Genomic DNA, 16,736 nt, shown 5'->3' on the forward strand with positions numbered 1-16,736 from the left:
TAAGGACGTCAACTAGACATCGTCACTACATGTGACGATATCTAGCTGCTTGACTACCACAGCAAGCAGCTGCTTGGACTAAATATCCCACACTCATTCCCTGATGGCATGCAAAGGCTGGCGTTTCAAAATGAGGTTATAGCAGTGCACAGAAACAGCAGCTCTTTATAACAGTATGAGCAATACCAACTGCACGACACGTACAACATTGTACGATGTGCAATATCAAGAGAACTATGATTCCTTACCAATGCATTGAACACCATCTCCCTCGTAACCGGCATTGCATTTGCAGCTGTAGGAGCCCGCTGTGTTGGTGCAGGTGGCACGCGTGGCATGGCAGGGACGCACTATGCACTCGTCAACATCTACACACGTAAAGTAAACACAAACGTGCATGCAGATGACATGCAACCACACACGCAAAGATCCACAGAGTACAAATGCTGGAACACACAAATGCACCCCGGGGGTAGAAATTCCCACGGGATTCCCAGGTGACTGTTAAAGATGACGTCACGAAGGAAAGGAAAGAGAAGGCGGGGCATGAGAGAGAGGGAACGCCCAGGTGGCGATAGAGTGGTGACATCACCGGATGAGGCGGGGCGATCGGGGCGGCTTCCTGGTGGTATTTGGGAGTAGAGTGGTCGTGCGTGGGGTGAGCTCGTGCGGAAAATAAAGAAGAGTGTGTCGTCTGAATCTTCATCTGTGGACTCATTACAAATATATAAATAACTCTATATACGTCTTCGGATATACAGTATAAATATACGAGGGTCCTTCAATTTTTTTATGATCTGATTGAACACTGGCACAATTCATGCGGCTACTTCGTAGAAATATGGTAGTTTTCACTTAAAATGGGGGTCCATTCCATGTTTTTATTAACGTGTGGCTGATTCTTGACAAAAACTCACCCTTTCTGCCACTACAGTAATTGCGGAAATTCCCAAAAACCGGGTTAAGTCAAGATTAAGGAAGAATCTATGGAAAAAATATTCTGCAAATTGCCATCAAAAGGAATCCTATCAATCATGCTTTGGCAGCATGGCTGACACATTTTTACGACCGCTTTACCCAGCAAAATCTCACTAAGTCTCATGCCTTTTGCAGAAGGGTCCGGCCAAGTTTTCGCAGTCGAGGGCAATGTTACTGCGTGTACTCCCAATTGATAAATTTGCAGGTAAATTTTCACCATCGGGATGTTTAGTCAATGCCAGTTACATTGTATGTTTTCTTTTAGCTATGGGAGAAAATAGACTAAACCCATGCAGAACATGGGGAGAACATACAAACGCCATATAGTGCCCTAGTCAGGATTCGAAACTGGGCCCTTCTTGATACAAGACAATTGTTACCACTGCGTCTACCCTGCCGCCCTGTATAACAATGTCTTGTCGATTGCAATTTTATATTTTAAGCGATGTATTTTATTTATCCCCCCTTTGCATGAGAAACAACTATACCAAGTAATGTACAGAAAATGGAGAGGCAACATATAAAAACAACAACGTAAATCAATATTATCTGTAACAAACATGTTTCATGCTCAGGTTTTTTCTTAACACAACCCGTTTTAAGCAAACAGAAACAAACGTGTCTTACCTTCTGAGCAGTTTACACCTCTCCATCCACTCCAGCAAATACAAGTGTAGCTATTATCACCGTCCAAACAGGTTCCATTATTTTGGCATACACTTCCAGCACACTCGTCAATATCTATTTGGACAAATTAAAACATTAACATTTCACTATGAGATCTCTTTTACCAGTGGCAAAATATATTAGTAGGTTTTTACCCTTTTAACTGGTACAAAACTGACACCTTTATAAAGGGTAAAAACCTACTATTAACATTTCAGTGCCAGTTTCCATGTATATGTTTTATTTTTATTGTGTTCGTCATATGAATATGGTTATAAACTGTGTTTTCTGTTTTGGGTCCACCAGATGCTGCCATGGTATATTGGTGAGTACCTATGTGAATGTATGTTGAACTTCTTTTGCACCATATGTACCTAACCATGCTAATCGGATATGTAGGGGGGAAGGACAACAGACTGAACACCAAAAGCAGTTCTCGAGAAATGAGTTTTCAATTTAGATTTAAAAGAGCATAGCTCCAGTGACTTCCTAATGTCACAAGGATGAGCGTTCCAGACGGCCGCAGATGCACATCTGAAAGTGCCGCGCGATGCGGTGACCATCTTTGTTCGACGGAGTGGGGGGGGGCTTCTTGTACCATAGTCTTGCTGTGGATTTGACACCTGATGATGATTGCTTTTGTTGCAGTTGAAACGTCGTGATAATTTATATTGTTTTATATTTTTATTATTTTATTATTTCCCATCTACGTGACTTTACCGAAAGAACCAAGAATATGAATCCCTGCAGTCACGAATGCTTTAAATCAAAATTTAACTTGAATAATAGTTTATCAAACTGGGCTATAAGGTAAAGGTGCAGCCTTACGATTTTCATGTTCACGCCACTGCTGTTGGAAGTGCCTGCACTGGAGGGAGCACAAAATAGTCCCCCTATGTATGTATGCATGTATGTATGTTGAATTTCATTCGCACCATACATAGCCAACTGTGCGGGGGAAGGACAACACTAAACACAAAAAAGCAGTTCTAAAGGAATGAGTTTGTCAATCTAGATGATTTAAAAGTGCATAGCTCCAGTGGCATTCATAATATCGGAAGGAAGAGCGTTCCAGATGGCCGCAGAAGCGCATCCGAAAGTGTGCGATGCAGGGACCCTCTTTGTTCGATGGGTTGTCGGGTTCGTAACACAGCGCGCTAACTCGCTACAGTTGTGAACGTTTGAGATCCTTGGGCCTAGTGTCACCAGGACAACACATGCCTTGTTAACTGTCTGAGATCCCCCCCCACCACTAACTGTTGACATGCCAATACAGGGAATTATAAATACTCAATATGTGTTGTGTATTTTTAAGAGTTACACGACAAGATTGTAATGCACTTACTCTCTGTGCAGTTCAGCCCACTCCAGCCTGACACACAGGTACACGAGTAGGAGCCTTGAGTGTTGGCACAGCTGCCTCCATGTTTGCAAGGCCTCGACTGACATTCATCCACATCTGCAAGGTAATACATTGTGCATATGACTTATCAAATCAATTACACTGCAGAATTAGTTATAGTATATTTATGTATTCGATGAATTCATCCTTGTGAACATTTCACAAACCTCATGATTCCATAAAGTGTACAAAGGGCTTCTTGTACACCACCGTATTTTGGAATTTCATAGCTTTTCTAAAGATGTACATTTTAGGCTAATATTACTATATAAATAATTTTAAAGTACTGTAACTTGATGCTAGACTGACGATGACTATAGAGTGTTGACGTATTATAAAAAATGTAACCTATATCAGGGGTTATTGCGATTAAATATAAAGATATAGGGCGTTTCAGTTATACTTTTAAAACACTAATTAAAAGAAAGATTTTCCAAACCTTCATGTGTATTTTGTATGTATGTACAGTGTTACAAGTTGTCTTATTAAAATAAAAAATAACATACTCCTTCAATTAAACTAAACTATTATATTTACTAGGTAAAGTCCACTGAGCTATTAGCTATTAGATGTGGCTTTTACCACACGAGGGTATGCATAGCAGCAACCAAACAATGTAAATGCATGTTTATAAATGTGGAGGGAAAAACCGGACCCAGAGAAAAATCGATGCGACCACACGGAGAGAGAACACGCTACTCCGAAAATACAACAGGCATCGTCAAGATCAGGATCAAACCTCTTGTGTACCAGGCGAGAAAGCTGACACCTAGTCAAAACTATATTTAGGGGTTTATTTTAGTTGAACGTTGCCTCTATAGTTTACTAAAATAATTGTGATGACGTGAATAAGGCATGTTAGGCTCACCACTACATATCTGTGGGCTGGTGAGGCTGAACCCACTGTTACAGTAGCAGGTAGACATTGATGTCTTCGCATCAATGAAGCATTGGCCGTTGGTGCAGGCAAGGTTGCAGGAGTTGAGTGCTGTAAAAATAATCAATTTCACATCATCATCACTGTCATTAACAAACTTAAACACCAAGTAAAAAAAGGATACCGCACACTGTTTAAATTTAAGCATCGCATAATCTGCATCAGCATCATCATCATCATCCATGGTCTATCAAGTGCTGAATTAAGACCTCTCCAGGCCATTGCCATCTCTTGGTCCGGCGATACCACAATCCATCTCACTCCGGCACAAGAACTGATCTCAATGCTACATTCCTAATGTGGTTGTCCTCTTCGGTGCATTCTCTTCTTTGGTGAAATTCCATCATCGGTCTCGTCGTCCATCGCCCATCATCACGCCCTCGAGTGATGTGTCCTGCCCAATCCCACTTAAGTTCCTTAACAGCCAATATTGCGTTTCTGATTTTTGTTTGTTACCTGATCCATAGTTGTTCAAATGTGATGGTCAAATTCGATGAGCATATTTTTTGTCTTTTCCATATGTCATACAAAACCAAATTAATTTAATTTGAAATTATGACATTGCAAAGATACATCAGCATCGAAAGCCAAAGTGCTGAATTATTTACATGATTGTATTATTTCATGGGCTGTCAGTATAAAACATAATGCCAACATAGGCTGTAATTTAATACACATTGATCACAGAGATGGAATCACAGAGATGGTTTCCATCTCTGCATTTATTAGAATCTAATTGAAAAGAAGAACACACGCCTGTGTAAATGTGTTCAGGACAAATTTGTTGAAAATTAATAAGGCTCAACAAATAATGTAGGTTTGCAAAAATGTATATAAACATATTTTCAAATCTGGAAATTATTATTGTTTTAGATAAACAGTGAATTCGAGTTGTGGCTATGTTTGATGCAACAAAGAGAAAGTCCATGAGCCCAGACCAGATATGTCACTTGTCAATATCACCAGATGTGGCATAGTTTTAGTAGCTGCAATTTGTTACATGGTCAATAACAGTGAATTACGTGATAACCACGTGGAATGAGTGGGTTATCAAATAACTGACTTGTATTAGTTTAAAACGTAGGATGACTTGTATTAGCCATATAAATAAATTGGGGCTCTTTAAAGATGTTATTCATTAGGTGGTACCAATTTCTTCTCCCGTTACATCGCAGGATTGTAAGAGTTAGCAGCTGCTTGGGGAAGGCCTTCGTCCAGTCGTGGATTGACCATGATTGATGATGATAATGCTAGCAACCAAAACAATTCAAATCAACCAATGCTTATGTTTGTGCAAGAACCGGTACCTGTTACTTGCTTCACTGACACTCCGGCATTGGAGACATTGCCTCTTCCGAAGGTTTTGACCGTGATTGTGTATTCAACACCAGGACGTAGACCAGAAAACCTGGCTGTGAGTGACCCGGTCGGGCTGACCGACACAGCCGATGCCTCTTGAGGAGAGATGAATGCAATGTACTGCTCCACATAACCCTCGGCAGCCAGCCACACAACCTCCAGGGAGGTGTTTTTCACCCCTTGGCTGGTCAAAGTCAAATTTTTCACGAGTCCCGGCACCATGATTGCAGTCGTAGTTGGCACGGAGGTCGTGGAGACAGTTGTTGCGGATGATGGTGTCAGTGATATCGACGAAGTAATAACATTTTTTGTGGATTGTGTTGTTGTCCCATTTGAAGTTGGTGTTGTACCTGAATTTACAGACGTACATATGAACATGTATTAGGTTGCGGCGTGATTACACATTTACTTCATGGGACCTCCTTTGCCAGTACCAAAATATGAGAATAGGTTTTCCCCTTTTTTCTGGCAACAACACAGGTGTTAAGATGTTAGAATATCAAACTGAAACCTTTTACAAAGGAATCATGTCTGCATTAACCAAGCTACTTGTGGTCAGAATGCAAACAAAAAACATACTCTGATAATTTATGCATTGTCCTTGAAACGGATTGGTCCACACCAAAGACGCTAAAAGGCGTCGTCTGGTCTAACACCGTTTGAGACTAGGCTCGAAAGAAAGCCGTCTCTGGTGTGGACCAATCAATTTCAAGGACAATGCATATATTAACAGAGTATGTTTTTTGTTTGCATTCTGACCACAAGTATTGTGGTTAATGCAGACATGATTCCTTGTAAAAGGTTTCAGTTTGGTGTTTTAACATCTTAACACCTGTTTTGTTGCCAGAAAAAAGGGGAAAACCTATTCTTACACATTGACTGTATTACTGCATACATGACCTCTTTCCACTTTGTTGTATTCCACATAATTTACTTAAAAAAATAGTTAACACTACTTGGTGAATTAGAACATGAATCATTTACAATTAGTGGAACGTAACTGTTCAGGAAATACATTTTTCATTGTAATTTTCTAGCATACATTTTAAGCCAGTGTCTCCCTGCTCAATTTAGTATTTGGCTGCTATGAATTTTATTTGGCAGCTATACATTTCCAGATGATGTGCCTCTTCGTTGAACTATCATTTGTGGCCAGATCGTTTCTGAAAAAGAGCTGTATAGCTCAGTGGGCCTTACCTGCTAAAATAAAACAAAAATTTAGTAAAATTTTGTATTAAAGTTGGTGCTCATCCCCACTCACAACATTGAACCAGTATGGAAAACAACATCTCAAAGGACAGAGACCTCAGTCTCTACAGAGGACAAATACAATTTAATTTTCACAGTGGTGCTTATTTTATCTAGCTTTGAAAAATGATGAGCTGAACTCACAATCTCCACCCAGCCTCATATTATTTAATATATGGACAGCAGAATACAGACTTTTGATACATGAGCCCACTTTACACTGCTTACCCGAGTTAGACACAGTGGTGGAAGTCGATGAAGTCGTTGGAGATGTCACCGGTGAAATGCTACTAATTGTTGAAGCCGGAGTGACTGTTGCATTTGTGGTTGAGGCCGTAGACGATGACACTGTTGATATTATTGTTGTGTATGAGGTGGGTGAGTTCACTATCAGTTGAGTCACAGCTGTGCTTGTTGACTGGTTTGTAAGTGCAGTCACTGGTGTGCTATTGGTTGGAGGTTGAGTAATTGCAGTGAATGATGCATTTATTGGTGCAGTCGTGGCCGATACACCTTCTGATGTGAAGAATACTGTAGAATTACTCGTTGTGTTTGAGGTGGTTGATCTTGGTGGACTTGCTGTCTGTGGTGACTGTGTTGAATTAGCAGTCCATGGCATGGTTGAATATGTTGTTGCCACTGTGAGAATAATTCAATAGTTTACAATTAATCAATCATTCTTGTGACTTAAACAACCTTTCAATGTACCTTGCAGTAAAACAAGAACAATACGCATTATTTACTCAGAAAAGCCTGAGTATTAAGACGATTTTTCATAAGGATCCTTACTGATCGATATTATCAGGAAACTAGAATGCGCCCGAGAAAAACAACACATTTCATACTGGGTGATACTCAGTATTGTCATCCTTTGGCACCCTTGTAGCCTTATGCCTAAAACACATGCCAAGCCTTCGTAGTCACCCACAAGGGTTATATTTGTTTAACTTATAAGGCCTCCTGGAATTTGGAATATTTAGGCTTATTTGGTCACAGGCCAATGTATTTCTATCATCAGTTACACAATGTACGTTCATATCTGCTGATGGAAAAAACTATGTCCCGTATATAATGTACTGTACAAATACACAAATTCTGTCTATCTACCTGTAAATCATAGAGTTTCTGTTTTTGAACATATGCAACGCCTACGTGTTAAACGTAGGCGTTGTATATGTTAAACTGACAAATGCACCATGATTCTAATATCACCATTAAGGGACAGAAATTTGACATTGTATTATTGACAGATAACCTGAGCATGCTAATGACCTTGTAAATTTTTTTATCACAGGCCTTAAACCCACATATTTGAAGGTGTTATCTTACCAAGCGTTATTTTTACCAAGAATGACACTGGACTTTGAAACACTTTTCACACTTAACACCAAAGATAATTTCCCTCAGAAGTTACTTAATGTCCAGCAGGGGGTCAGCAACCAAAATAACAAGAAGAGCCATTTTTTCTAAATCCGTATTCAGATTCCAAAGAACACAGGATGAGATGTTACTATCCTTTGTGCAAGCACTTCCAAGAGTTCATGAACAGTGAGCCTGGTGAAATTTGGGGAGCGCATCGTCAGTAGTGAACCTTTGGATCCTAGGGTGTTTCGGCCTTTCATACTATACACCCTCCCCAAAGGCGGCCAGCGACAGGGTGATCAATCCTACGCTTGCGTCCCATTCCCAATTAGTCATAGGAGTTGCCTTGTTGTTGATAGCCAACATCCCATGGGACTATGCATGGCAGGGGTGTCCTCCTCCCTGAGTCAAGCATTGTTGACTGCATACCTCCTGGCCCTCTCACTTTGGGGCCCAGCTGGGGTCTTTCCTCTTCATCCGTAAAAAAAACTCAATATTACAAGAGCCACACAATGCACATGAATACGAGACGGTAATCCTTAATAAATAACGTCACGAAGCAGTCCCTTAAAGAGCCGCATGCGGCTCCTGAGCCGCAGGTTGCTGGCCCTTAATGTACAGTCTTGCACCATTAACACAGTTCCCATCATTGAAATATTTACAGTACCATATATGAGCAAATAGTGATGTGGGAAGATATTCTATTCAGTGGCATCAGAATTTCTAATTGTACATTTGACTGAAAGTCCGATCAAATTTCCAAAATATCCCTCAATTTTAATGGTACATTTTCTCTATTATTTGCTCTGTAATGCAGCCTACACAAGGGTAGGGAGATAGACTCACGTGAGCATGTTGCATTTCCATCACCTGCAGAGGGGGAGGAGAAGATAGCACCATTAAGCACCGTCATAACTTAATCGTACAAATTTTTACTTTAACCCAAACAAATGCTCACCAAACATATATAAAATATTGTAAAGGCATAATAATGATTTCAAAATGCTGAATTAAAATGCATTGTTATATCACTATTTACAGGAAATCAAATGAGGCTAATATCAGATGGCCATGTATAGACTCATCATAAAGGTCTCATCCCTCTCAACCTCCACACCCGCAATGCGGTTGGTGATACAAATCTACATTTAGGAGAGTCCCAGGTGTTCCCCGACATGTCAACTGTGGTTACTTCAAGTGCTTCTGTCATGGGCCTGCCAAACATCACTGAAGCTCTCTGTGGTTTATTAAAAAAAAACTATGTCAGGTCTCGTCCTACGTAGTTTTTTTTCACGATTCTTTTGCAGTAAAGCTCTGAAGTTACACAGCGCAACTACAAAAGCCCACGCAGTAGTTATCGACATAGTACATTTGTAAATGTATACAAAAATCTTGTTTTCAATATTGTGTGGCCTGAAAAAAGAACACAAACAGATTGGCTTGAAACAAATCCCACTGTTATGGATACCCTGTACAGCACAGGATGGCAATGGAGCGTTTACTTGTGTTGCGTTGATATCCTGGAGCGCAGGGACAGCGGTATGACCCCACTGTGTTCTCACAAACCGTTCCCAAGCCACACACAGCTGGGACTCTCCCACACTCGTCGATGTCCTCGCACACAGTAGCATTACCTAAGGGAAATCATTTAACGTAACGTTTTATATATACACAATGTAGATGATGAAAAAAAAACATTGTTTTGTATTGAGTTTACACTACTTTTGCATGTTTTTTTTATTCGTTTAACTTCCTATATCGATTACAATGTTGCTGTATTGGTCTCTTATTTAAAAAAAAAAGAATACTTAAATGTTTATATATTTTAAATATTTCAATACGAGCGCTATATTCTGAGCAGCGGAAACTTTATCCTGCACATTATTACGTGTCCACCTTGTCTAGGTGGACAAACTGTTTTAAGTGCAAATCCATCTCATCACTTTTGAATTCATAAAATGAATACCATTTAGTGGGATGTAAACAGTGGTTATAACATGTGGTCAATGTAATATACCAATAACGTGTTTGACGTGATATATACCAATAACACCTTTGCAGTTATACCACTTTAATGTATCGTTACCTGGGTTGTTATCCCCAATGTAGGTGTATCCTTTAGCACAAGAGCAGTTGTAAGATCCAATCGTGTTGACGCACTGTGCAGATTGGTCTGTGCAATTTGTCAAACATTCATCGATGTCACTGCACATTCTGCCATCTCCTGTAAAGCCTTGTTTACAAATGCAGTTGTAGGAACCTTCGTTGTTAGAACAGGTGGCATTGGTATGGCATGTGTTTTGAATTGCACATTCATTTATATCTGCAAAAACAAAAGACACGGCACAGTGTATGTGTCATTTTTAAAAGGGTGTGCATTTATTCTATGACGTCATACCTACAGTGTATTTACCACATTGCAACAGACATTTGCTCTGTCAATAACAAAATACTTTATACGCATACACAATTCTAACTATGTGTTTAACAAACCTTCTTTAGAACTGCTATATGTGTTTAGTTTGTTGTCCTTCCCTCTGCACCTCCGATAAGCACAGTTGGCTACGTATGGTGCAAAAGAAGTTCAAAATACATACAGTACAATCTGGGTTCCCTTTCGAAATTATCCCCTGTTTTATATAAATGATACACTCAGAATTTAAACTTGTATCCGTTGGTTTTTCATTGTACCATTAATCCGTATGGAAGTTTACTGCTTCACATCTGTGACACGCTCGTTGACACATTTTCACTACCTGCGCAGTTTGTCCCATTGTAGCCAGGAAAACAGTTGCACTTGTAGGACCCTGGAGTATTCTGGCAATAGGAGTTGTTTGTGGATAGGCAGGGATCGATCGCGGCACTACACTCATTAATATCTGCAAAGAAATGAACACAATTTTTAAAAAATGTCAACTAAGTTTAGAAGATTACAACACATTCGAGCGCACTGCACCATGCACTAGGGAATATTAATTATGTTCCCGGTCTCACGGCTAACAACCGTTGCATGCATTGACCTCCGTGCTGAAATATGGTCAATCAACCCCATGACTGACAGTGTCAGGAGGCCATCCTACAACAGTGAAAGAGGACTGCTAATTATTATTATTGTAGACTCAGACGTAGGCGACGAGGATAAAAAGTTCGGAGCAACAATCATTGTCTTGGCCAAAAAATAATTGTAGGCACTTAATCCAGGAGAAGACTGATCACGGCTTATAATGATGATGTGTGTGCGCGCGTCTCTTTCTCAAGTGGAGTGTTTGTCCGTCTATTTCATTATTTTATTTTGTATTTCTTTGTCTGCCTAATGTCTCATTTCAATGTCTATGTGTACATCTATTTGATTGTTTATGTTGATGTCTCTGTGTTGATGCATTTGTTAATTATGCTCTTTTGTTGTCTGTGTTTTTGTTGATTAATTCTAAAACATCGCGCTATGCCTGGGGTTATGCCACGGGGGCAGCACACCGATTGTGGAGCAATGCTCTACAGCACAAACTGTGTCAGTGTACTTGGCCCATGCAGTGCGATTCCTATGGCAGCCAAGGTTGAAAAACCCAAGGGACCAATTTTAATAATTAGCAATGCACCATTGTATTTTGTATACAGCACTTCATACGTTTGACACGCATTTTATGACTCAGAATTTGAAACAGAACTCGAAGGATTCACGGAAGATACGTCTTTAAAAAAATCATGAATAATTTCTGAAAATGGTATGATCTACCGTGCTGTACAATTGTGCAGTGACAAAAGTTGACAAGTCAGCTCCAGCAAACAAAGTTTCATGTTGAAAGTGCTGAGGAAGTGTGTCACCTCTTGCATCCTGCGATTATTTAATACGTTCCAGAGCCACTCTTTGATCGTAAAGAAACTGAAAAAAACTACAAAAGACCAATTTTACATGTGCGACACATTTGTAAAGGTGTGTTTACCTTGACACAAGATAGAGCCAACCCCTTGATACCCTTCCTTGCAATTGCACTCGTAGCTCCCGAGCGTGTTGAAACAGACACCATTTTCAGCACAAAGCGACGAATTGAGGGCACATTCATTGATATCTGCACATGCAGAGAACAAAAAAAATTCAAACATTTGGATGTACATAATAAAAGTACTTTTTCACTAAAAATACTTTTGTGATAATGCCTCATTGATGCAAATATCTTGACTTAAAGCTTTCGTGACTGCAGAAATTCATATTCTTTGGGTCTTTCGGTAAAATCACGTAGATAGGTTCAAATAAAAGAACAAAAAACTACGTTTCGATCGAAACGTCGTAGTTTTTTGTTATTTTCTTTGAACCTATCTACATGACTTTACCGAAAGACCCAAAGAATATGATGCAAATATGTTTGATTTCATATGTCATATATCGTAGGTTATTTTAAATACTCAAATGACAATATCACAGTTAACCGTTAAGATATCTTTCAACTACCATCACGTATTAAACTTAATATTCAAATAGGAAAAATAAATGGTTGTAAAATCGCATTCAACTACCAAAAAGACATTACCCCTTCTAATATTTACGTTTTGTCAATATATTGTAACAATGTAATTGATACCTTGGCACATAGAGCTGTCGATGGTGGTGTTGATGTAGCCAATGTTGCAAGAGCATGTAAATCCATGATTGTTGTTCAAGCATGTCTGATTGCATTTGGCGGGTACTTCCAGGCATTCGTTCACATCTGCCGATCCATCAACGATGCATAACACAATCAGGTTATGACATCACATTTACCCCTCTGTTTTTGAGCCCGAAACAGGAGGAGGATTTCTCCACAATTCGGGTCGTCACTTGATGAGGTGCTGGTTCTAATTAGCGGTGAAACGTCGTACTCAGATCGTAAATGTTGTGGGTTTAGTCTCCAACACATCGGTGTGCTGAACCAGAAGCTAATTGGCATGTTTCGTTTAGGTGACAAACCTTACTAATTGACTGTGTCGGGTGGTGGTGGGTTTAACGATACGTTGATATTTACGCGATCTAACCGAAAAATCCTCTATTATGGATAACATTGGTCACGAAATCCTATGTGTTAATCTACTTTAAGCAGATTTACAATGTTTAAGCATTATTAGGTCTCGTCTTCCGGCAACGGCATTTGAAACAATGGTGGAATTTTCTTAAATCCGCCCACTTTGGTCCACCCAGAGGTGTCCATGTGTGCTGCACAGTTAGTCCATGAGGAAAGTCGTGTGGGGTAAAGTGTGGGTACTCGCACCTCTTCCAAAACATCTGGGATAGCATGTAAGAGTAGGTAAAAAATATACTCCAGTTGAGGTTCTCCTGCCAGCAATGGAGTGAACAAGCAATCGGAGTGCTGCACCTTGACCACCTTTGTATATGCATACCCTATGTGTTGCATTCAACGTTCGATTTGTGGTGTTTTTTTATCATTTGTTAACATCCAAAATATCTGAAAGTGGCAGTACTAAGTCTAATGAAAGTGTGCAATCTTGTTAAGCAAAATAAATATATGCCTATGGGACCTTTTTGCCAGGATTGAAATGATGGAAAAAGCAGAATAGGTCTTGACTTAAAGCTTTCGTGACTCCAGGAATTTATATTCTTTGGGTATTTCGGTAAAGTCACGTTGACAGGTTCAAAGAGAACCTATCTACGTGACTTTACCATTTATTGTAATAACACAAGATGTGTTAAGACGTTCAATCAACAAATAGACACCTTTTTGAAAGGCGTCAAGGCTGCATTAACCACACACAATTGTGGCAAAATATGCAAACAAACATGCTCTGATAATATATGCATTGTCTTTGAAACTAATTGGCATATACCAGAGACATGGCCTTGTCTCACCAAGACCAGAGAACGCAATAGGTTTCTACTTGGTGTTTCAACATCTTAATACTTGTGTTATTGCCAGGAAGGGTAAAACCGCTTATTCTTTTTCAATAAAGAGTTATGATTATTCATTATCACTGCAGAAAGTTGTTAATATTATTATATGGTGGATTTTTATGGCATTTTTGTTAATTGAGTAAGAAAAATGATTCATTGATTGCATGAAAATTGTCTGTACTGCACCTTATTTCTAATGAATGAGGAATTAATGAACACAATTAAAGAATAAAATATGTACACACCGTAACACTTGCTCCCGTTGCCTGTGAGCCCAACGGGACAGGGCCCACACGAAAAGCCTAGGGAGGGTGCAGGTTGATCTGTGCAGGTCACTCCAGGATGACAAGGGCTGTCCACACAGGCATTGTAGTCGTCCGTGCAGTATGCTCCCGCGTAGCCAGTATCACACAGACAGCCGGCAACCTTCAGACGATCGCAGCAAAACGGCAAATAAATTAAGCGTGACACGGGTTATGTACGCAAACTAAAGCCATCTCCCCCCTAAGGGCCGATCAAGCATTATGATTAAACGGTATTCAAGTGCACTGATAGTGGTAAATGTATGGGTTTTCCAATACATAAACTGAAATGCTGTTTTCTGACTTCACATCCAGATAACATATTATTTTTACCAAAATTACGTAATTTTACCCCTAATTACGAGATAAAAATGTACGACATTTGAAGAATTATAAAAAAAATTATATGTTGGGTAAATTTTTATGCAGCACTATGCTGTACATATATGGCTATTTAAATACATTCTTGAACTTTTGAATGAGCAATTCATTATTAAAGCAAAAATAAATTTAATAACTATAAATATATTTTTTAAAGACAGACTTTCCAACAGCACAAGGTGTCCACCACTTAAGAATAACACCCAAGGGATCACTTGAATTCACATTCAGTAACTTTTAATATATAGATATTTGACCAACTTTATATATATTATTTTAAGCGTGAAAACTGAACCACAAATACAACTTTCATGTGAAAAAACACATCCTAATTTTGTGGGGAAGAAACTCACAAAGCAATCTCGTCATTTAACATAGATTGACGAAAGCCAACACATGCGTCAATAACACTACCCTGAAGAGGAAATACATATTGTAAATATATTCATAGCTACGAAGGAGGGACATCTTCTAAACGTCATCCATTAAGATAATTGGTTTTTTACCCTTCTATCTGGCAACAAAACTGACACCTTTTTACAAGGAGTCATGTTTGTATACACCGCAATACCTGCAGTCATAATACAAACAAAAGACATAACTCTGATAATGTGCACTGTCCTTGAAGTTGATTGGTCCACACCCGAGACAGCTTTACTTAGAGCCTAGTCTCACATGGGTTGGACCAGATGACGCCAAAAGGCGCACAACTCAAGGACAATGCACCATCAGAGTATGAGAGCTCGGGGCAAGCATCTACACAGATAGAAGGGTAAAAAACCAATTATCATATTTTTACTGGCAAATGAGGTTCCCATAGTGTCATCCATTAAATATATTATTTCCATTATAAGGGAAATGTTATTAAAATATGTGTGAGTTTGTGTTATTTGCACTTCTGCCCCAATGCCAAAGCAATATCACACTGTTTTGATTCATGGAATGAAAGGAGAGTGACCCATTAAACAAAAATTCGTGTTGAACTTTCCAGAAAAGCAGTTTTCTGGAAACAACTATCACGTAATGGCTGCGAGTGAATTGGTCAAGTGAATGACTGCCCAACTGACCTGGAAAGTGGATCCGTCGCTGCCGGTGATGCTCAGGGTGGTCTGGTTGTAGAGGCACGTGGAGTGGGCGCTGCAGTTGCACAGAGTGAGTTTGAGCAGCAGCGAAGAAGAGGCCTTGCCGTCGCTGGCGCTCACCACGCCAAATGCTGGCTCTGAGCTGCTGGGGCTCCACGACAAAGTCCCATCGGCTGCAGAAACCCACCACCAGCAGTAATCAATGAGCACAGATGAATGACTTTCATGTATTGTGTTTGTATCGATGTTCAGAAAATAATATTTTTGCAGAATTTTTTGTTAGGCTAGTTTTTATTTTGAAAAATAGTAATTTACCAGAAGTATTTTACTGAAAAAAAAAACAAGGGAAGGTACAACGTATGGTCAGGTTGGGTAATAAAGGTGGGCAACCTCGAGGGGTGAAGAGTACTGAAGTAAGTACCAACAAGCGAGGTAGGGTCCCACACAGTGAGTGCACATTATAAGTGAAAAAGACACAGTAGAGTCATGTATTTTAAATACTGCAAAATATATTTCTGAATGTATTACACAATAAAAAATATCAACCAGTGCAACGGATGGTCCCGCATATGCATTCCATATTTCCAGGACGAAATTGGTCCGGTAAACCTTGTAACAAAGCCCAATGTCAGCTCAAGTTCTGACCCTGGTAAATCTATTTTTTGACTTGGAGTCTCTGAATCTCCAAATATCCACAATTCAACTAGTTAAATATTCATAATCTCTGTTCTTGCTCAAGCTCTTTTTGTTCCTGGCCACCTTCAGAGGCATAGGGGGGCTCTGCCACCCAGCAAATTTGTACGAAAATTGTCACCAAGTTGAACGATATGTGGAATAAAATATAACAAGAACCTTTCAAAAATTTTACATCGAGATGTCAATTTATTTAGCACGGAAAACATTAAATTATCATCACGTAGAGCAACAATTGTATGAATTCCAACCATTGACTTCTCAAAAAAGCCAAAATAAAACACACACACCTGTGATGTTGAGGTCTGAGGAATTTCTTGAAATGGTAAATACAATGGTGTCGTTGTTCGGGTCCACTGCGTTGATATTGACTGTAACTCCTCGATTCAGCATGGCAGAAATTTGCCCGTCGCTGGTAATGTTGGGAGGGAAGTTTTCTGAAACAAAA

General features: G+C 39.5%; 1 protein-coding gene across 1 annotated transcript in view; it reads right to left on the reverse strand.

The window, feature by feature from the left end:
• Positions 1–16,736, reverse strand: part of LOC144728258 (uncharacterized) — a 316,355-nt gene that overhangs the window by 190,839 nt on the left and 108,780 nt on the right. The window contains exons 66-80 of the mRNA XM_078607566.1: positions 16,579–16,725; positions 15,581–15,768; positions 14,076–14,256; positions 12,530–12,655; positions 11,894–12,019; positions 10,709–10,831; positions 10,039–10,275; positions 9,455–9,586; positions 8,799–8,822; positions 6,819–7,229; positions 5,291–5,692; positions 3,915–4,034; positions 2,990–3,103; positions 1,606–1,719; positions 249–368 (exon numbers count right to left, since the gene is read on the reverse strand). Coding sequence (XP_078463692.1) covers positions 249–368; positions 1,606–1,719; positions 2,990–3,103; positions 3,915–4,034; positions 5,291–5,692; positions 6,819–7,229; positions 8,799–8,822; positions 9,455–9,586; positions 10,039–10,275; positions 10,709–10,831; positions 11,894–12,019; positions 12,530–12,655; positions 14,076–14,256; positions 15,581–15,768; positions 16,579–16,725 — 2,565 coding nt within the window. The remainder of the gene's footprint in view (positions 1–248; positions 369–1,605; positions 1,720–2,989; positions 3,104–3,914; positions 4,035–5,290; positions 5,693–6,818; positions 7,230–8,798; positions 8,823–9,454; positions 9,587–10,038; positions 10,276–10,708; positions 10,832–11,893; positions 12,020–12,529; positions 12,656–14,075; positions 14,257–15,580; positions 15,769–16,578; positions 16,726–16,736) is intronic.

Source organism: Lampetra planeri, chromosome 28 (assembly GCF_965212315.1).
Source record: "Lampetra planeri chromosome 28, kcLamPlan1.2.h2, whole genome shotgun sequence".
Lineage (NCBI taxonomy): Eukaryota > Metazoa > Chordata > Hyperoartia > Petromyzontiformes > Petromyzontidae > Lampetra > Lampetra planeri.